General features: G+C 33.5%; 2 protein-coding genes and 1 non-coding gene across 4 annotated transcripts; 1 reads left to right on the top strand and 2 right to left on the bottom strand.

Annotated features, from left to right (window-relative positions):
* The first annotated feature begins 856 nt into the window (after window positions 1–856).
* Window positions 857–20,528, top strand: LOC120119775. The gene is made up of 7 exons (XM_039139582.1): window positions 857–3,793; window positions 3,869–3,929; window positions 4,014–4,147; window positions 5,148–5,249; window positions 5,859–5,919; window positions 6,006–6,295; window positions 20,515–20,528. The coding sequence occupies exons 3-6, from the start codon at window positions 4,064–4,066 to the stop codon at window positions 6,197–6,199; spliced, it is 441 nt and encodes a 146-aa protein (XP_038995513.1). The 5' UTR covers window positions 857–3,793; window positions 3,869–3,929; window positions 4,014–4,063; the 3' UTR covers window positions 6,200–6,295; window positions 20,515–20,528.
* On the bottom strand, window positions 9,682–14,704 carry LOC120119774 (homeobox-leucine zipper protein ANTHOCYANINLESS 2-like). Of its 2 annotated transcripts, XM_039139581.1 has the most exons (10): window positions 14,421–14,701; window positions 14,132–14,346; window positions 13,917–14,034; window positions 13,166–13,840; window positions 12,984–13,085; window positions 12,690–12,905; window positions 11,842–12,016; window positions 11,405–11,772; window positions 10,491–10,681; window positions 9,683–10,444 (listed from the first exon to the last, which is right to left on the bottom strand). In XM_039139581.1, the coding sequence occupies exons 1-10, from the start codon at window positions 14,565–14,567 to the stop codon at window positions 10,276–10,278; spliced, it is 2,376 nt and encodes a 791-aa protein (XP_038995512.1). In that variant the 5' UTR covers window positions 14,568–14,701; the 3' UTR covers window positions 9,683–10,275. The 2 variants fall into 2 exon arrangements, with proteins under 2 accessions (XP_038995510.1, XP_038995512.1); XM_039139579.1 differs by having other exon boundaries at window positions 9,682–10,681; window positions 14,421–14,704.
* Window positions 20,529–21,945: 1,417 nt separating the features above from the next.
* On the bottom strand, window positions 21,946–22,018 carry TRNAK-CUU. The gene has a single exon. It is a non-coding gene; the product is annotated as a tRNA-Lys (tRNA).
* Window positions 22,019–22,329: the final 311 nt, after the last annotated feature.

The raw sequence follows: 22,329 nt of genomic DNA, 5'->3' as shown, positions 1-22,329 counted from the left end.
TGAAAAATTCACTCATTTGACAATACACGTTCAAATATATTTATGAATATTTTACCCGAACTCGAAATCTCTAAATATATCAAAATTACAAAAATTTTAAACTTCAATTTAATATCAAACTAATGTTTCCTCGTCTAACACAAACTTAATTATTTACGTATCAATAAATATATATTTTATAATGAATAATTTCTATTAATATTAAAAATTTTATTCAACGCTAACCGTTTATAAATGATAAGATCAATGAAAATTTTTGATAATTTTATTTTCAAAATATAATAATAAATGTTATTATAATTATATACTTTTAAATAAATCTCAAAATTTAATTATTTAAATATTGATTAAGAATTATTTTGCCCTTATAGTATATATTTATTGTTTTTACATTTATGATGATATTTTTACATCAATTTAACCTCGAGGTTGTTTCATTACATTTTTATAAACTCTAAAACTTAACTTAAAATCTTAAATCCTAACCATTAAATCCTAAAACCTAACTTAAAATCTTAAATAATAGTAAATATTCTAAACGTTAATACAATTAAGTAATTTCGAGAGTTAAACTGATATGAAAATATCATGAGGATTAAAACGATAAATTAGGCTACTACAGAAATAAAAATAATCCTTAAACTTTGAAATATTAAATATTTAGAATTTATTTGTTTTTATCATTTATTAAAAAGTACAAGTTGAATTATTAAAAATAAATAAAGATTAAAAGTGAAAGATAAAAATTCTAAAAAAAATAGGACTAAATGTCAAATTATATAATAATGACAGGGTCTTATATCATATTTTAATATTTGTTTTTTCTTCCTTCAAGATAGGTAGCGGTATACAACACTTTATGTTTATACTACCGATACAAAAAGATATGGTTCCCACTTCCCATCTGCACCGATGACCGACACCGTACCTTGAGAAGGAAAAATTGATTGGGGCAATGGCTTGATCCTTGTTCTTTTTCTGGGCTTGCAAGTGCCACCTTCACTCTCATTCCAAGTACAATCCATCGGCTTTTGCTCCCTCCTCCTCGGTGTGATTATATCATTTGAAAATTCAAGAACCAAACGCTTTCTGCCTCTCTTCCAACAATGCCAGCAGGCCTTCTATCGGGCATTTTTTCTTCATCGAACCCTTCCATATTAATCCCTCCTTTCCCTTTCCAGTTTTGCACTGGAGACGTTGATTCCTATAGGTAACTTACCTTTTTTGAACATGACTGATGATGCTTTGTAGCTCCAATAGTCATTGCAGGAAAGCAGTGTTCTTGATATTCCGATGACTTAAATTCAGGTACAAAATCCTACATTAGTTGATTATCTGAAATGGGTATGATTATTTTTCTTAATTGGTTCAGTACATTTATGTTATTGTTTTCGTTGGTTGAATTGTTATAGCATTAAACATGTGAATGTTTTCAATTCATGATAAATGGGCTTCAAGGCTATGAAAGCAATTGTACTAACTGTGAAAGGTTCTGGTGTAGCCCCTTATCAATATTCACGAGGGTTTATTTGGATTTTATGGTTTAATGTATTAGAGCATAAGAAGTTCATTATTGCACACTGCTGTTGCTAACCAGATTATATACTTCTTTGAAACCTATTTGAAGTTGTTCTTCCCAGTTCCCATGTTAAGATATGTTTTAAATTAGATAATTTGAATGCATGTTCGTTTTGCTTCTAACCTGTAAAACAGTTGGTAGGGCGTGACTTGCAGATCTTCTCAGCAGAATATCTTATGTTATCAATTGCATGTTCAAAGCAATAATATTTGTGGTTATGTACGACATTGTCCTTATTCAATCCTTTACTAGATGGCTAGCTTCATACTCTATAGTTTCTTTCAATCTCTTCTTCATTTGATTATTTTCTGCTTCTATTTGGCTGAAGCTTTGTATTTCTGATTATCAAGTTCAGATTTAGGTGAGTGTTGTATGGACACGTGAAAGGAAAATACCGATGCAGTTGCTATGGTTGACGTGGCAACAGCTGCTGCTGCACTCGTAATGGACCTGTTTTCTATTAAATAGGTTGTTTGTGTTTTCTGACATACCAAACTAACTAACAACTTTCTTTCTTAGGCCTTTTGGTGTTTTTCTTTTAAACTTTTAAGACTTGCGATAGCTACTTCTGTGATCGAAATAGATGATGCCTTGGCTTTTTCTAGCATTGTTTGCCAAACAAGCAGAAAATTTTATTAATCAAAATAAACTCTTGAGAGACATCATTCCTGCTAGTGAAGCATGGAATGTGACAATTATCTCCAATGTCATGGGACTTTCTGGGAGATATTTCACAAAGTTTTGTATTGCAATAAGCCCTTTCAAGCATCTTATTAGCTCTAGGCTAGCACTAGCCATGTTTAAATGTGGGTTGAAGTTTAAGTTCAATTCCAAAATACTATTAACAGTTTTCATTACGATGCCATGTCATTCATCAATGAATAACATAAGGCAACATGATATTCTGTCTGTCGAGGAACAAGAATGATGTGATGAGGTGCTTTTGGCTTCCTTAAAAGTTCCTTTCATTCTTTTTCTCACTAACTTCTGCCCAGTTGCGTATGGAAACAGTGGAAACGAAATGGAAAGGAAAATACAGGTTTTTTTGTCTCTCTTTTGCTTATTGTATTCTATCACTTTTCATTTCTATCTATTTCCTAGAAAGAATTGTCCTAAGGAAATATGTTTGTTATTATTACTATTATTAATGCTCAGAGCCACACATTCATATATCTCTAACTTGGCTCTTCAATTAATTATTAGCTTCTTATTGCAGTTTTTTATGTTGTTACTAGTTTTATTTGAGATTAGTTTTATTGTTGTTGTTCTTGTTGATAATGATGATGTTAAGGATTTGTTGGGATCCTGTAATCTTTGCTTCCTTGTCTAGCTGCAGTAGTAACAATGTATACTTAAAAAGGAAAAATAAATAAATCTATTTACAGCCATATTTCTTATGAGCTATCATTGGTACAATGATGTAATCTGTTGTTACTTTGAGCAGTTCACTTTGCATTACGTGTTTTCTGACATGTGTAATAGTTGAAGTAAACGCTTGTATCCTTTCTGTTCTCTTGAATTACGTTTCTGATGGTGATAATAGAACTAGTTTCTCGGTCTGGATGAGAAATTTTTGTGCTGGTATTTTTTTTTCTTTTGATCACTAGCTTGTATATTCTCATCAATGTGTCTTTGATTTAGTTGGTCTGCTTTTATCAATTTAAGTCTAGTAGATCAAAATCGTATCAATTACTGAGTGTTTGAAACTTAACAATTCATTTCTTAATAGGTAATTCCATTTTTTTCTATCAGTGGTTGTATTATTCTGCTTATGCCAAAAGCAAAGAGTTATTGGAAAGAAGAGTCCAAAGGCTTTAAGGAGGACTCAAATAGAGGACTAACTGATCTATCTTAGGAAGAGCCCCTGGTGTCAACCAACTGTTCAAGGCCTTTGTTTTCTCTTTTAAATCTTGATAATCCCTTATGTGACTTGTTCACAAGTGTCCTGCTGTGATCAGGTTGTCCTTGTGTGTTATGAATTCTCTTGTTCTATTGTTGAATTGCTCTTAGGTTGATAATATTTCTTATCTGGCTGGATAATCTGTTGTCTATTTTGTAATGGCTGTAAATGGAGTCATCTGTTTTTTCCACGCTTGTAGACGGGATACTCAATTTGCCTTTTGAAATTTAAAGATGGCAGTTATTTCAGTGGTCCATTTGTTTTCGCCATATGTCAGTATCCCGTTGAACTTCTCTTTCATCTTAGCAAACACGGTAAGTAAGCTGTATTTTCTTACCTGTGTTCCATATACAAAAATTCAAATACAGTGTTCTTGTTCATTTTTTCAGGTGCGTTTCAGATTTCGATTCATAGAACACGTGGAGAGAATGGGAACAGGTGGCTTTAAAAGTATTTTGATTCTTCCAGAGAATCGCCTTTTAAGAGTCTCTTTCTTATAAAAAATCTGGGTCTGAATTGTTTCTCTGGTGACAGAAACAAGGGGGAATTCTTTTAAGCACTCTTGAGAGATCATCATTTTCCCTATGGCAGACAAGGATTACTCAGGGCCAATTCCTGATCGCTGGATGTTGGTTGTCAAAAAGCAGAAGGATGGATCTAGTCTTTCGGTAATTGAGCATTTAATTGTTCTTGGTTTACCTCTTTAAAATCTATGAGATTTAGGTGCAAGAGAGGTCTGATACAAATCAGCCCCATTAATCAAGTGTTTTACCTGCATTAATTTGTTGAATGCTTAATAATATTTCAGTTTTTAGTGATGATTGATTCAGTCTATGTGATTTTTCCTTTCTTGATTTTATTTCCTAATTTGTTAACTCGTGCGCTTTTATGTGGGGCATGCATGTCACATCTTCATATGAAATATGGAGACTGCAATTTTCCCATGCATTTACTATATATGAACCTTAGTTTTGTTTCGAGAAAGTGACAGAACCGTGATATGGTGGTTTAAAAAGTTTTGATTCCCTTGTAAGTGCATGCACCTGATGAAATTTTAAAATCAAAGTCCCAAATGTAAATCAGATGCTAGAAACCGATCTTAACTAACTGTCTGGTGTGAAATATTCTTTTGAAATTGGCTATCTATCATCTCTAGGTAAAAGATCTTTGTATTTAGTTTGGGATCTGAACTAAATTTCTGAACCTTGAAAGTAAATCCTTGTGGCTGTGTGAAGAAAGTCTATGATGTTTGCTAGGTGCTATCATCTGACAAGATTGGTTATCCATCTAACTGACCGATCTGATCTTCCAAGAGTGTACCTATACTAATGGCGACTATAAATGCCCCTTTTGCAGCCATCACTAGAGCTCTGTGATATATCTTAAGAGATTTCTGCAGAATACTATTGCACGCACCCTCGTGCATCCTCACTTAAGTCTTTCTCTTTTCGTTTTTCTTTAGCTTCTTCCATTTACTATTGCATGTTTCACCATCATATCTATATCTCCTTGAACCCCCGTAAGTAGATATAACTATTTGCTCATTAAGATTATTGAACTTGCTTGTAATAAACTGTCTTGTTCTTTCACTATTTGAAGGCACATGATTCGAAGAAAAGCTTTAGTAGTAACATTGTTTGTGATATTTTAAATGGTTGGGTATTGCAGTACTACATATGTCCAGAGAGTGGGCAAAAGTTTTACTCCTATGAAGATCTCATGCGATATGTGAACTATGCACAAACTGCTAAGCTTTCCATCTACGCTGCTGTGAGTTTCAACTTAATTTTTCCCTATGGTGTTATTAATACTTCTATTCATTAATGAGTCCTATATAGGTATGTGCCTTGCATAGTCATGTTAAATACTTAAAATTTTGAAGTGTTTCTAAATATTTGGAGGGTATTTCAAGAATCGTATCGCCTACCACATCCAAATTTGCATCTGATAATGTGAGTTGAAGCAACATAGATGATTACTGTGGGTTGAATATGAATTTTAGACCCCTGACCAAAGTGGATGCAATATATTATGAGACAATAATCCTTGGTGTTTAAAAGATTATTCTGGCCTTGATCTATGAATTTGCTTCTGTATCGTTTGAAGATTTTCCGTTATTGTCATGTTCTCACTTTATATTTGATTTAAGATTTTTTGCCTCAAACCTCCATAGTATGTATCCCTTGCTGAATGTTTTCGTAATTTCCTTCTTCTGCTGCTGTATCCGAGTATCCATTAATGGCTCTTGGTTCCTATGTTAATATTTCTATATGCCTGCCAATTCGTGTAAATAATCAAATTTGTTCCTTTCATGCAAACAGTAATTGAATTTTATTTTTGTTTGGATTTGTTTTCTTATGCATTGATCCTCCGTTGCAGGATTTCTGTCCTGGGAAACCTTCCCGCAGGTCGAAGAAAAGAGCTAGCTGGCCAGAACCAAGTAAGTTCAAAACTTGATTCTTCTTTGTTCTTCTTACTAATCTAATGTCGCTATTCTTTTTCTTATGTTCTCTTTGACATATGCAGGTGAGAAAAGCTCGGATTCGGATGACTCAACATTCGAATTGCCTGATATTGCTCCACTCGACCTTCTGGATGAGATGAGTCCAGCTGAGTCCGAGAAGCAATCTGCCTCCATCAAAATGAAGCTGGAGAGGAAGGCAGCTCCGAACGAGGATTGCAGCGGTAGCATGGGAAAGGCCAAGAAACAGAAGAAGTAAGCAACTTGAAGATGGTGCAGGTGAAGGTTTGATCGGCAAGTTCGTGTTGTGTGTTTGTTTAGTATAATGAATAAATGAGGCAAAACAAAACCAAGTGTTTCGCGTACTTTGTTTTACCCTTTTGTGTGTGGACTGAAAGACGTGCTTCATGGCTGATCAATATGGAATAAATTACTTCAGAAATCCCTGTGCTTTTTCTTCATTTTATAAATTGTATGTTTAATATTATCACATACGAATTTCTCCCGTGGAACGATATTAAGTATGCATGTATGGTCATATTTGGGTAGCATATGGGATTTTAATTTTCAAAGACACAAAATGTTTATTTGACTAAAAAATATTATCACACTTGCGATATATATATATATATATATATTAGAAAGTTTTATCAATAATAATAGTACTTAGTTTAGTAGGAAAATTTATAATTGTTATTAAACATGAGTTTCATCATTAAAAGTGTGATTTTAATTTTTATACTCCAATACTTTTATATTGATTTAATATTTAAATAACTTATATCACCAAACTTAATAAAAAAAAATCTTAATATTAGTATAAAGATGTAGAAGAGCGAGATGTCACAACACTTATTTATATTTTTCAAATTTTTAATTTTGAAAATGTTTTTAATAAATTTACAAAATTTCCAATCATTAAAAAACCTAATTTTATTTTATAATATCTTTTAAGATTAATGCATGATTTGGTCCTTAAACTATCGACTCTAAATCTCATTTTCCTGTTCCATTTAGTTAATTTTTCAAACAACAAAGAAAAATATTACAATTTCACAATGGATTCTCCACTTCAAATCTCTGTCGAATCTCAAGGAAAAACAAAAAGGGTTCCAGAATAGCACTGGTACTTTACAAATCAATGAAGCTTGAAGCTTATAATCTGAACTTTTTCTTACCGTAGACAAAGCTTTACTTCTTGAGCTGAACCAAAAAACATCCCAACGTCGTTTTAACCGTGGCTAAAAGACATGAGCAAAAAAAAAGTAAATTACAGTTGTGAAGTTGGAAGAATGTTGGGGCTGAGCTTGCTTAGATCATCAGACAAAGGAAACTCATGTCGTGATTTTTGGACGAATTTATAAATTTAAAAATGAGGTTTAAAAAATTTATAATACTTATTTTTTTTAATAAAATGGATATACATTTTCTTTTAGTTTTTTATTACCTTAATATATTGAACTATATTTAATCAATTATTTAAAATAATGGGTATGCATTTGACACCTTAGGGGTTAAATACATCCTTAGTTCTTACAACATCATTTCATTATCAATGCAAATACATTTATTTTGCCGATAGTCGGTGGTTTATCATTTTTTATTCAAGTGAAAAATTATAGACAATAAAAAAATGACCGTTGATCAATGTTTCTATGTGAGAGAATTAATTGTAAGAAAAAAAAATGAAGATCGTTTTGAAATGTGAATGATTCCAATCCCTTTTAATGATTATAATTGAAGAGTGATTATTATGACTAATTTCAAATAAATACTACATAATTTTAATTATCAAATATTGGATTATATTCAAATAAGTTAGATCAACCTGTTCAAAATTTTGTCTATACACAATATACTATAATTGATGAAGAAGTCTCCATCCATAGGATGTTGAAGTCTCTGCTAAAGAAAAGAGCATGTTTTAAGACCTTAACCGATGGAATACTAATCATTTTGGGATTGGAATTAAATGTATTTCCAACTTTATCAATAATTGAATGCTGAAGAAAGTTTATTATTAATTAGGAAAGGTTTCTTATGTCGAAAACAAGAAAAGCCCCCACCACATCATGTCGGATATTTTTATTATATTATTATCAAACGTCAATTCCAATTAATTTTATTATTTTATCTATTTTTATCTAATAATATCATTTTAATATATTTAAAGTGTTTGTCTAAATTAAAAAAAATATCTCTCATAAGTTAACTTATAAAATAGTCTTAGTGGTTATAGAAAATATTATTTTTTTTAGAAATTTAAAATTTAAATAGATATATTTACAGTATATATGTACGTTATTGATGATTAATTTTTTTTAAACATATATTAATTTATAATCATCTTAGACCATTCAAAAAGAATCTCTTATAATTAAGTCAGTTTAGTTTATTTCTTTTTTCTTTATAATTTAGGATAAACTTTATATATATTTCAAATCAAATCAGATTTAAAGAAATATAATAATTTATACATATTAAATCAATTTATGAATAGATTTAATATAAAATTGCATATATACACATTAATCAATATTAAAAAGAAAAAATTGCAGCCACCACTTAAAAAAATCTCTTAAAATTTTATAATGTTATCTATAAAAATTTACTTCCTCTAATAATAAAAGCATACTAAAGAAATAATATATGGAAATTGATATTAGTACCCCACAAGCATGTGAGGGAGTGGGGATGGGGTCCTTTGGGAGGGTACAGTCACGGCAAAGGGTGTGAGGATTGGATAATTGGAGGGCTAATCAGTGAGTGATAGGTGAAAGGGGAGATTGAGTGATTGAGCAGTCCAAAAAGGCTGTTTTTTCAATATCTCCAACTGCTACTCCTCCTCTTCACTTTTATTGTCATATTCACGTGTATCGAATTAATATTTAAAATTATTGACGGTGGCATATAATGTTTTTTTTTATTGTCATCCTCACTTTACTCAATCCTCATTAATATTGTTCCCCTCCTTCGCATTTGCAAAAGCCGTTAGCTTATCTTTCTTTCCGGCGGTGTAAACAATACCATGATTCAATGTCATATTTAAATATCTCAATATTCTTTTAATCACAGCAAGATGTTCCTCCCACAGTGAATGTATGAATTACGCTATCTTTATTACATAGTTAAATAAGAATAAATGAATTAAATCAACTATCGACAGTTAATTCCTTCTCATTTATGTAAAATTCGTAGCCGATGATGATTTAATAGATGATCATAATGTAGGTATGAAGAAAAGTCACCGTGAGTGTACTTAAAACTAGAAAATTGAAGAACTAGTCGGAGAAGAAGCAATCTTTTGTGTATGTTATTGGAATTTATATACAGACTTCCTCTACATGCTTGCATCAAGTCTTAGCAACGGTTACTATGTACAAGTCAATAAAATGTATATATACAGACACGGTTAATAAATTTGATCATAATAAATCTCTTAAGTTCATAAAAAATCTTATCATAAGTCTTATCAAAGGCCAAAGATTGATACAAAATTTTATGGTAAGATACGAAGTTTTAAGATTTTAGGAGAAATGAATTTATAAAATTTTAAGGGACAATAAATTTTCAGTAAAAAATGCTCCCCTTTCCAAATAACTTAGCTTCAAACCAGTTCGTGTGGAGATGATTGTCCAAGTATTATTCTCGTAAACTAACACTGATTTTCCGTAAATGATACTTTTGACATTTTAATACACCAAAATGACAGCTTATAGAATATTGAAATCCTAATTTAATGGCTTGAAAATATGTTGGTTTAGGTATACCACAATCTCCGTCCAATAATAAACAGTGTGAAAGGGGAATGGGGTATGAATTTAGGTTTGAAAAGCAACCCCTGATGAACAGATTCATCGTCAAAGCAATCAACCATACAGATCCCTTGGCATTATAATCCAAAGCAACCCTTGTCCCTCAAACACCCAGTCTCTGCTTTATTCACTTCTCCACGTAATTCCCTCCCCGTTACATTAGATGAAAGCAACGCCATATTCATTGCCCACGCACGTCACCATTCTCACTTTCATCGGCTGCGCGTCATTCCTACGCGCTCATTCGCCACCCCCTCTTTGAAATGAATACATTCATTAGTTTAGCAAAGTTTTCCCAAAAAAAAAACCCTAACTGTGACAAATCAATACAAAATGGCTTTCGACCTTTTTCCATTCCACCCATCTCGAAAGGGTCGACCTGAGTCAATACCCGAACCGCCATCCTTGCCACATGCTGCACCGACTCAGCCAACCATGCAAGGAGTCTCCACGAGAGGTTCGTTCTTGACTCAACACCCCTCAACTCACCGAGTCACAACTAAATACGACGCATGTCAAATTAATAAACCCGCAAATCAGCTTTCGCACTGAAGGGCGGCTTTGATCTTTTGTACGGTGCACGAGATGAGATTATTAACCGTTTCCACCGATTCCAACGTAAGCTGGGCCGTCGGTAAACTGTTGACCAAAATCTGAAAAGCCACCGTGAGAAGGGACCCACCCACCCTCTGTGACTCCCCGCCATTCCCGCTAATATGACCATCACAGACGGGCCCACGACATCCTGGACCATCCGGGCTGACAGCAAAACCGGAAGGGAGTAACGCCACGTAAGAGGAATCACCGCCGTTCATGACGAGGTGCATGGCCGGAATGTCAACGGGCGCGTACACAACAAGCGAACCCGCCGCGTCTATGCATGTCTCCTGCAGTATTAACATGCTGCTCTGGTTTGCATTCATTGCCTGCCACCAAATGCGAAAAAAAATGAAAAATAATTTTCTCGAGAATCAACCCTTTGAATAATTTGGTCCCAAAGTGTCAGATAAAAAGAAAGAAGAGTCAAAATGAAAAGTCGAAAACTTTATTCACTAATAAAAATAAAAAAGCTAGAAAGGTGAGAAGCGTCCTATCTTTGACTTTTTAAAAAAGCTTATTTCATATCACTGCCATCAAACTGTCCTCATAGATACTTCCAAATTCCATACTCGTCCTTTCCGACTCACACTTTTCTCCAATCTGACCCACCCCTTCCATCGTCCCATGCCCTTTTTTTTGTTTTTTATTTCATTTTCAGATGTTAATTATATAAGGTTTAACTACATATTTAATCATTTATCTATTCTTAAATTTATATTTTAATCATTCAATTACTTTTTAAAAAAAAATTATATTTAATGATACATTTGATTATTCAAGATAATATCATATCATAGTTAAAAAGATATATTAAAAATCATATCAATAATTTTATTTAATTGGTGATCAAAATTAAATAAAAACGTAATATTGAATATGATTTTAAAAGAAAAATAACTAGAAGATCAAAACTAAATAAAAAATATTATATTTAGTATAATCTTGAAATAAAAAAATAGTTAAATGACTAAAATAAAATTATAAAAATATGTAGGGAGACTAAATACATTGTTTACCCAAAATATAATGATGATGGTGAGTATACTTACGCTGGATCGGAGGAGGGAGACGCAGTTGCCTTGATTACGGCCTTTGGCGATGTGGGCAATCTCTTGCATGGGACCACCGTTGGACAGAATGTCCCACTCGCTCCTAAGCCCTTCATCACGCAGGAAATTGAACAGTCTCTGGGGTGACACCGGTAACCACACCGAAGTAGCAGCGCTCAGAACGATCCCCGGCGGCTCACCGGGGTCGTTGACGCTCTTCCTCGTCATGACCCTAACGTCTTCGTCAACGTTCCCGGCGTTTAGCTTGTTCCATATGTGAACCGTCGATGCACACACTCCGGCACAGAAATTATCAGTCATCCTCTGCGCTAGCTTTAACATGCTTCGCCTCCCACTTGCAGTTATAGCTACAAAATAATAAATAAGTAAACACAACGAAATACATTTTATATATTCTTCTTAGGGTTATGGGTTACCAGTATGGTCTCCTGTGGGAACAGTGGAGGACATGAGGATAGCAAGGCATTCGCATTGCCGTTGAAGGGTGGCGACCCAACGTTGGGCACCAAAGGCCATGCCGGAGCTTAGTAAAGGCCGGTAGAGTTGGTGAATTAGGCTCTCGTCGTATTCTGCATGTTCAACCCATGTAACCTGCATTTTTCCGGTATCAATCGTCACAGGCTTATTCCATGCAGAATCTTGACAATGTTACACTACAATTATTGATACAAGATACTATCCATTAAAAAAAAGTAGTTATTGATAATATATATTAACGTAATTTTTCGAATTCAAAAACTCTAATATAATATTATTGTTGTGACATCGAGATGGTTGTACTGATGTCGGCTCAAAGATTCAGATACAAACAAGGGGAGGTGGTCGATGCTTTGAGTTTCGTTCTCTTGACTAGAAAACCTAAAGGGTCCTCGTTAGAATGGGAGGACCGAGGCAAAAGGATTGGAATAGAAACATCAAACAATAGTTTATTCACACAAGAGAGACTTGGGATTACAATGGGATTCTATATGAAATTAACGTGTACAGAGGACACAAAAATAAAAGAGTAATTAGAGGCTTCCATTGATATAAAATTAATGGCAGTAAGCGGAGTAATCTCGATTTGCTCAAATGGGGGGTTATTTTAATAGTGTTTAAGCAAAAACCCAGTTTTTGAAACTTGAAATTTCGACAATATTTTTGTCCGTAAGAAGAAGCATTGGGCAGATGAACGAAGGAAAGACACTCTTGAATTGTAGGAAGCTTCGGATTCTTAAATGTTTCACAACTAAGCTTATAATGTTCTTTTGTTTAAAAAAAATACCTTGGAATATCCATTAGGCATATCTTGCACAACACAACCGGAAGGAAGTCTCCGGCAGTTTACCAATGTTGTCGGTGCACCGGAAGTATCCCGGATGGTGTCTACAGACACGTCGACCACCGCCCAAACACCTTCGGCATGTTGCTTGCAAAACCTTAGGAAATTGACCTCACGGACTGGGACCAATGGAGAAAGTACTTGCAGCTCAGCATGCATCTGGAAGGAAACAAATAATTGAGCGAATATAGTGATGAGATAAATAAATATAAAGCTTGAAACTTTGAGCTCACTTACCAGTTGAATTGCACCATTTCTGGTCCCTCCCATGCCACTAGATATCACATCAGTAGTAGATGAACTAGCAATCATACAAGGAAACATCTCCGCCCAACGATTCTATATATGTAAAAGCAAAATTTCAGAATTGAATAAAAAAAGCCCAGAAATTCAAGAGAACCCGAGCAATTTTAGATTACCGAGTCCATCAAGGTTTCAACAAGGGCCAAACTGTTGATAATCACCATGCCCATCTCTCTGGATGCCTCGGAGACGTAGCCGATGGGTTTAATGCCGATGCAAGGAGAAAATGTTCTAGAGTATTCATCATGGTTCAGTATTTCTCTTCCACCTTCCAACCTCTTAATCCAAAGAGGTTCATCAGTCTGAGCCATCTTAACCAATTCATCCATTGCAGCCAATGCCAGTTCCAAAAGCATGGATCTTTCGACGGATCGGTCGAGTCCGGTTGTAGACGGTGAAACCACCGGCAATGAATTCGTCACCCCACCGCTGAAATCAGGACCCAAAGGCAATGTTGTAGCCACGGTGCTTAAACCATCAAAGCCATCGCTACCAACTCCTAGTTCCAGATTCGAGTTTGGCATTAAAGGTGTAATTGAAGTGGCTAGTGATGAAATGGGTCGCCCCAAAAACTTGCCGGCGAGTGCACAGACTCGATCTAACTCGCCCTTCAAACGAGCGTTTTCGATTCTAAGATGTTGCTCTTCGAGAGATATGTCGCCGATAATTGCCGGACCGCCGCAGTTGGTGCAAATCGGGTTCCTCATAGCATCCCTAATAGACATGTTCTCAGCTCGAAGCTTGTCGTTCTCTTGCCTCAGCAAAGAGTTCTCATGGCGTTCCAATTGAGTCTGGATTAAAAGAAAAAGGATCAAGTAAAGCAAAGAAGAAAATAAAAGAAACAATGGTTTGATTCTTGTAGATTACCTTCATTTGTGTACGGCGATTTTGGAACCAAAACTTGACCTGTCTGGTTTCTAAGCAAAGCCTTTTGCTAAGCTCCAATCGTTGTTTCTCATCGGGATGAGGACACTCCTTAAAGAGACTAAACCATAAACCAAGAAAAAGAAAAAAAAAGGGTAAGCTTTTGAACATGCTGAAAAAGGAACTTTTGGTTCGAAAACATGAAAGTGAAACCATACGCTTCAAGCTCTTGGATTTGCTGAGGAGTGTGTCGGTGGTATCTCTTCTTCCTCGGACGGTTGTCGGCGGCGTCTTCATCGTCACCCGAAACGCCGTCGATGTTATCACTTCCAGGCCTGCTCTCTTGTTGTTCTTCTCTGCTTCTTCTCCCAAAACTTGCTTCGAAATTCTCACCCATTCGAATCCCATCTCCTCGATTATCTGTACTCGGTTGCTGCAAAAAAAAACAGATCAGAAAAAACAACTAAAGAACAAAGCAACCTTATTCTTTAGGAGTGTAGTTATTACAAGAGCAAGAGAGAGGCCTGGAGAGTTGAATATGTTCTTAGGAAGAGAAGGAGAGAGCATGTTGCTGCTAAAAGACATGTCGGCGACTATCCTTGCAAACCCGAAGAGTCCACCGGAGCTGTTATCGAGAAATTCTCCAAAACTCATCAAAGAAACACCCTTTTTCTTAACAAAAGAAAAAACAAATCTTTTTATCTCTGAAATTACAACCTTTAACTGTTAACTACACTCCCATTAGAGACTGATACTATTCCATATCTTTGACTCGTTGCTTTGAGTAGGAAAACAGTAAATTAGAAACTCCCAAGAAATAAAACCCAGTGTTGAAGGCTAAAATATACATTAAAATAATCTATCAAATTAACCTTTATGTTAGAATAAGGACAACAAAAACGAAAGACGTATTTTTTAATAGAGAAGGAGAGAGAAAGAAGGTAAGTGAAACTCCTTTTTCTTTCACTTTAAAAGGAAGAAGAAGGCCGGCCGTTTTTGGTATTTCGTTTTAGGTCTGAAAAAACAGTAAGGGAAGGCCCTAAATCAGTTGGATGGGCGATAGAATGAATGGGAACCCTAGTTTTGACCGAGAGTGCTGTAACTGCTGTTATCCTTCGTTGCATGCTTCGCTATGACCACTGCTAGATATTTCAAAATAATTTAAAAAAAAACAAAAAAAAGCTTCCGCCAATAAGAGATGTTTATTTGTCTCTTAATTGAATTATTCAGCGTTTAATGTTAAACCGTTCAGTATTCAGCGCGTTTGTTTCGCACCTCTGACTGATTCAGTGATGACTGATTCAGCAAAACATTGTTGAATGATTCAACACAAAATTACATTCTGAATTATTTAGAGTCATTATCAAACAGCATGTCACATTCAGAGTTAATTCATTCAGAGCTTCTGAATCATTCAACATTTGAATCATTCCGCGCTTAATCATTCTATAATAAACAAACAACCTCTCAATCTTCATGCAGCAATCACAAATCACAAATCACAAATCATTTAATTATTTTTGTATTTAATATGTTTTTATCAGATTTTAAAAATAAATGGCTGATTATACACATAATTGTGTTGAGAGATTTTGGATTTATTTTAAAAAGTTTTCAAGACGTCTTTTATGGGATAATTGGTGCTTTCTCTTTTAACAAATTTGGTATTCAAGAATGAAACAAAACTTAATAATTAAATAAATAAGTATTATTTTTAGATTTTTCAGGTTTAACCATCAATGATTTCGTGAGATTTAAGTGTCTATTGTCAAATGATTAAGAGTCTTTAGAATAATCACTTTTAATCACCCTATATTAATAAAAAAAATGGCTTAATATAAAACAATACATAAACTATACTAATTTTCTTAAAGTGATGCCTAAAATATTGTTAATTTAATTGTCTAATGTTACAATCGTTATCATTTTTAATGTCTCGGTCATAATGACCGTAAAAAAATCGTTAAATGGCGCGTGTCACATTCAAATAATTTTCAAATTTTTATTTTAGAAAACTTAAAAATATTATATTAAAAAATCAATTTCTCTTAAATTTAAAAAAAAAAAAACTTAAATCTCTAAAAATTCTAAAATTCGTAACTAAATTGAACGTTTCCTTAAAAATTCTCAAATCCCTAATAGTAATATTTTAATAATTTTAACTTTTAATTCTAGTGACCCATAACTCCATTTGCATATCTATTAATTTTTATATTTAGTCTCTCCAATTTTCTCTAATCTTTTATTTTTGATAAATATGTGGTGAATATAAGATATTATTTGTTCAAAGATTCTCAACTATTCAATAATAAACGTTCCTAGTCCTACATATGTGGTGCTTGAACTAGAGACATCAATAGATAACAAAAAATCTTTTAACCTTTTTATATTTAATCTCTCCAATTTTCTCTAATCTTTTTTTTTTTTGATAAATCTGTGGTGAATATAAGATATTATTTGTTCAAAGATTCTCAACCATTCGGCAATAAACGTTCATAGTCCTACATATATGATGCTCGAACTAGTGACATCAAGAGATAACAGAAAATCTTTTAACATTTTAATCGCTTCAACTATTGTCTCTTTTTATGTGGTGCTTGAACGTTCATAGGACTTTGATAGATGAATGACTTAGTTGTGTGTTATGAGTTCACCCTAATCTTTGAAAGTTCGAGATTCGTTCACTTATCTAAGAGAATAATTACTCATCACCATTATGTACTAGTTCCAGATACGTTCACTACTGCTTAAACATCTAATCTCATTATTGCTCTTCTCATATTTTAACTTTATTGCTCTCATTTTTACGAAATAATTCTTTCGTATCAGTGGGGAATGTTGATAATGCTCAAATTGTAACATATTTCTAAATGCCTTACAATTATATGTTTAATATAATTAAATGGTGCTTTGGAAATGTCGATTTTATCCTCACTATTTAGCCCATAAATAGTGGGGAATTTCGTTCATTTAGATATATCCTTAAGCAATTTATTTTTGCTTTGGAACACTCTTTGGAAATTTTCATTGAGTATTGTTTTAAGTTGAGAGAAGATTAGTACCACCAAAGTCCACCTCCATCTTTCGGGTGTACGGAATTTGAAGAGCCGTGTTAACCTTGGAGGGTCATTCGTCTATTACAGCGATTACACACATCTCAATAAATTCGCTTCTAAGGCAGTGAATTACCATGACTCGGTTACCGTTTTATTTAATTATTTTATTTAGTGCTAACAGTTCGTTTTCCAACATTCAATTTTTCCAACAAAATTAGAATGAATAATTCAATGGATTGAATAAAAAAATTGGTTGATCATACACTTCAACTATATAAATTTGTATTATTGATTTTTTTTGTATATAATCTTTTTAATTTTTTAATTCTATTAATTTATATTATTTAAGTTTTATAGATAATTAAACCATCCAATTTAAATGACTAAATTAAAAATCAAAAGCTGAAACGATTATAATATTAAAAAAATTGAACCATGTAATCCTTACATGAAGAGAAAGGAAATTACTACTCATCATTGAGCTGCTGAATGCTTCAGTCGGTTAATTGTCGTACCTACATGCCCACATGCTATGTTTACCCGACACTGGCTTCACCTTAAGTACACCTAAACAGCTAAGCCATCTCAATATATGTATTTTTAAAATTCAATTTTATTTTATGGTTTATATTTAAAGTTTGTAGTTCTCATTTTTAACCCTGTTTTGTTTAAGCTTAAATTTGATTTTTTTTCTTTGAAAGTATAGCACGTCTTATCGTTGACATTCAGTATCTGTTAGTATTATCTTAATATTATTTCTCTAATAATTTTTTAAAAAATATTGATATATTCTTGATGTTTTCAAATGTTGTAATATAATATTTTAATATTCGAATAATTTTTAAATTTTCGTCATCTTCATTCCCTGCCTCCAAGATTCTCTTCCATCTTAGTCTCGCAATATGTTAAGAAACAAAAGGACAGGCACACAGTTTTCAAACCTAAATTATGGCACATTTAACTAATGTTTGGCTTAGTGATTGAACCTAAAAATTCATACGGAAACCTATTTGGTAGCTTACAAATTTCACTACTAGTTAGGGATGGGCATGAGTCGGATTTTTGGTCTACACGATCGGCCCAAGAACAATGACTCATCCACTTGAAAATCGACCCGACCTGCATAATATATACCATCCACCGACCCGAACACGACATGATTTTTTGAAATAAAATCCGAATCCGACCAGATCCGACTTGAAATAATAAAAATATATTATTTTTATTCAATAAAAACAAGTCAGGTTAGGGTATCATGCCCATTCCTACTACTAGCTCAAATTTATGTTTTATGCTTTTAGAGAAAATTTAATTATGGAAGCAAATTCCAAACCTATAAAAAGCAAACTAAACTGATAGTTTAAAAGGGTTGACCAAAAGCAAGTATCACAGGGAGACCTGTTTAACATTATTTTTAGAAAAATGTTTTTAAACTAAAATTAATATTAAATAAATAATTTCTTTTCAGAATATACTTAAAAAAACAATTTTTTAGCCCAAAGTATAAAAGCCAGAGTATAAAATTGTGTTTGAAATAGAATACATCTATTTAACAGTTAGGCCAAGGCCAACACTCCAAACCCTAGTTCTTTTTCTTTTTCTTTTGCCTTTTACAGTAGGTACAATATAAAAAATATTTATAGTATTTAATTTAATTTAATTTTTATTTTTAAGCATTTTATTTATTAACATTTAATTTTAAGATAAAAATTTCATAAATATCTGATTAAATAATCATTTTTATTCATATTCTACATTAGAGTATTTTGACATCCAACGATTTATTTTAAAACAAAAAGACTCTTATTTTAAAACATTGATTAATTATTAACTAACAATTTTCTTAAGAAACGTTTTCCTTTAAAAAAAATGTTAGAAGAGAAAATATTTTTATAAAAATAAAAATAATTATTCAATTAAACATTAAGAAAATATTTCACCATTGCATTGATGATGCCAATACTGTCCATACAGTCAGCTTCCGGCTTCCAGTGCTCCATTGATCTTTCTGAGTACCCCAAGCCAACATCAAAATCCCAATTATAGTCGCGTAGCTCAAAAAAAGGCCCCATCAGGTTGAACAAACCCCTTCCGTTTTCAACCTTTTTTTCAAAAGCTTCCTGAAAAGGTATTATTGTCTTTTACCCTCCCTCTCCAAAAATAATACTGCTACCCTTATCATATCGTTTTTTTATAAAACTACTCAACAAGATCTTTCATTCACGCATTTCCACAAACACATGTTTCATGCCCATGGTTTTCATCATTATTGAGGTTTTGTCACGTCACATGCAAGGTTTCAAATAGCGGCCCACGATCGCGATAGCGCACGTGAAATAATAATAGCGCTACCTTTCGATATACCCGTTACACCTGTAATAACATCCAATAACGTCCGTTACGATCGTAATAGCGCCCGTTATGACCGTAATGCCGCGATTTGAACCCTGACTCACATGCATAGTATCCTTCCTCCCCCCATTTTAGCTTGGAAAATTTACTCCCTTTTTTCTCTTCGTTTGGGAGGTTATGGAAGCAACAAGCACGAGCATTGCCCCCATGCAGTTGATGGGAATGTTTTACGAGCCAAATGAGGGGGGCACACGAGTTAGTTCTTGCCAACAAGTTGGTTATTTGCTGTCTGATTCTGGAAATATTATTTTACTTTTGTAATCAAGGGGAAGGCAATGATCTGATGATGCCCCTTTCGCATTTGATTTCATCCTTCTTTTTTTGTCACTCATCCCTACTTCCCCACATTTCGTGGGGATCGATCCACCCTCTCGCTTTTCTTGAAGTATTTGTGGGACGAGACACTATATCTTTTATAAAAATTAAGAGTTCAAATCTTGACGTTTATGAATATAGTAAATTAGATTGAGAAGGTCGCATCCATAATAAACCTATGCGAAATCTGATTCAAAATACTCAACAAATAAATCAGATTAAACCAAAAAAAGATAATCAATTGTGCCGAATCATTGGACCAAAAAGAAAGAACAAAAAATCAACAATAGAGTGTGTCCATAAAATGAAAGATTTAATATATTGCTTTAGTTTAATATAATTTGATCTCTGGGACTTGAATTTTACAGTTGGTTTAACTTGCATATTCCATCTGTTGATAAGTTTGCTGTGATACTGGGTCAATGAATAACTCTTACATCATTTGTTTAGGTCGATACTCTCCTCTAAAAATTATATTTGATAGGACATACAACGTCAAGTCTAAGCATCTTTGTTCACTTTCAGATTGGGATAAATGCACTCTACATCCCTCTTTAATAGTCCATCTTCCATTTTAAAGGGTGAGGTAAGACATGATACATTTAGTTGCCTCCTTGATTCTTATAACAATTAATTTATATATAAATTATATACTTCAAATTATTTAAAAAAAAAATTAATAAACATATATAAATAATGGATCATATCATGTTAAATTAAAACTAAAATAAAAATTTTAATTCCCTTAAAAAACCGATAATCATACCTAAAATGATATTATTCTAAATTATACACAGCAATAATGAAATGGAGAGAAGAAAACTAAGGTTTGGACCAAATATCAATATCCAAAGGCCGATTCGGTTTTCAGAGTGGATCAATGTTGCTTGAGAAAATGACCCATATTTTCTAAGAAAATTAAGGTGTAAACTGAAAAATGAAAAAAAGAAAGAAAGAAGGGAACTTTAAAAAATTCTCTTTTACAAGATGTAGAAAGATGCTCTAATTCCTTATTGGTCTTGTTCAGGTGTCAATGGTGGTGGTGCAGTCCAAGATTGCTTAACTGCAAAAAGAATCTTCTCTCTTTCATGGGGTTCTTTTTCATGGTCTACAATTCTTCCCTCCCATTGCTTAGCATCTGTAATTTTCTTTATTTTCAACAGCAAATCAACATCGTCTCGAATGATTACTCTACCTTCTGGTCGTAAAATTCTATCCATTTCCAGATGGATATCCTCCGTTTCGCATCTGCATTGTCGAACAATTAATCCACATAACTATATTACATGAATATGTTCGTTTAACGTTGTTTGTTACCTGTCATTGTATAGGCTGAAAACGGAATCAACATGGATAAAGTCACAAGTCCTGGGATAAGTAGACATTGGCTCACACCTAGTAAGACACAGAAACTCGTCTTTAATCAAATTATCCCCGCACCAAAATGATAATGTTACTGATTGCAATCGAGAAAGTACCAATTTTGATATGTTCCGATCAATCCACGTTCGTAGATGACTCCGAGGGTGTTGATCTGATCATCCTCGACGGGGACAGTTCTCTGTTCTCATGACCAATAGCGGATCATCGACGAGAGCTGCTGCAAAGCATCCTAAATATGCGTTCATGTCTAACAAGTTGCTGTACGTACCTCCCTGTCTCGGCTAGCTGGTGGTCTATTTTCTTATAGTGTTCTGCTCTCTTCTTCCATAGCTCTGTGTTTTCTACAAACACGTTTTCTGTGATTCCTGTTACACTCCCGCGGCTGATTCTTGGAGGGATTGCATTCAGCCTCTCGATCCATTTTGGTAGTTGCCCACCTGCAACTTCATTTATATCGGATATTTTAACCTTTGTTACAGAACAAGAGATATTTTTTTTATTAAGTAGATAACTATTACATTTTAAGCAAATATCAGAAATCTAATCACACAAAATAATATAATACGAATACCCTTAGTCATTCAGTAAATTAATGAATATTAAAACAAGAAATAATTTACTAACATATCACAATATACTAATAGAACTACAAAAATAGTAAATATGATGATACATCTTCTAACAAAATAATAATCTAAGATACCATGAAAAGACTATCTATAATTATTGTTATAATTATAATTTTGTCAACATAACAAGCGACGGGATTGCTCTCATCAGGCATTGAAGAACTTTCATTTGGTAGTTTCATAGGCGGCAAATGGTGGACCCCAATCGATGTAACTATCTGAAGTGAAAAAGAAAACCGCCCACCGTGGGGCTCGAACCCACGACCACAAGGTTAAGAGCCTTGCGCTCTACCGACTGAGCTAGACGGGCTAGTTGATCGATTGGTCCATTTTTAAGATAATAACGTTTAGTATTCTTATCACAGAACAGATTGATTGTCAGCAGTTTATCTCAGCGGCACCGAGACCTTGGCATTGACATTAACGACGCTAATCATTCAATGAAGTTTAACGTCTGGTGCAGAAAATTGTTTAACAAAGTGCCTTGTTAATTGCCATTCGAGGTGGTGATTATTCCCCAAGTTTAATAGCTGAAAAAATGACACCCTACCAAAAAAAAAAGGAATAATATTTTTATACACTAGTATAAAATGAATGAATTTCGTTACATAAATGCAAATA

Source organism: Hibiscus syriacus, unplaced genomic scaffold (genome assembly GCF_006381635.1).
Source record: "Hibiscus syriacus cultivar Baekdansim isolate YM2019G1 unplaced genomic scaffold, ASM638163v2 tig00110332_pilon, whole genome shotgun sequence".
NCBI classification, from domain to species: Eukaryota; Viridiplantae; Streptophyta; class Magnoliopsida; order Malvales; family Malvaceae; genus Hibiscus; species Hibiscus syriacus.
The sequence above is the reverse complement of the archived record's forward strand: the minus strand, read 5'-3'. Positions and strand labels throughout refer to the sequence as shown.

What these genes read in the sequence shown, in the direction of transcription:
- LOC120119774 (XM_039139579.1), bottom strand. Translation starts at nt 14,567, where the DNA reads ATGAGTTTTGGAGAATTTCTCGATAACAGCTCCGGTGGACTCTTCGGG. An exon ending in CAGGCCTCTCTCTTGCTCTT is followed by an intron (nt 14,347 to 14,420) that starts GTAATAACTACA and finishes TTTTTTTTGCAG; the next exon opens with CAACCGAGTACAGATAATCG. An exon ending in GAAATGGTGCAATTCAACTG is followed by an intron (nt 12,906 to 12,983) that starts GTAAGTGAGCTC and finishes GTTTCCTTCCAG; the next exon opens with ATGCATGCTGAGCTGCAAGT.
- LOC120119775 (XM_039139582.1), top strand. Translation starts at nt 4,064, where the DNA reads ATGGCAGACAAGGATTACTCAGGGCCAATTCCTGATCGCTGGATGTTG. An exon ending in AGCTTTCCATCTACGCTGCT is followed by an intron (nt 5,250 to 5,858) that starts GTGAGTTTCAAC and finishes CCTCCGTTGCAG; the next exon opens with GATTTCTGTCCTGGGAAACC. An exon ending in AGCTAGCTGGCCAGAACCAA is followed by an intron (nt 5,920 to 6,005) that starts GTAAGTTCAAAA and finishes TGACATATGCAG; the next exon opens with GTGAGAAAAGCTCGGATTCG.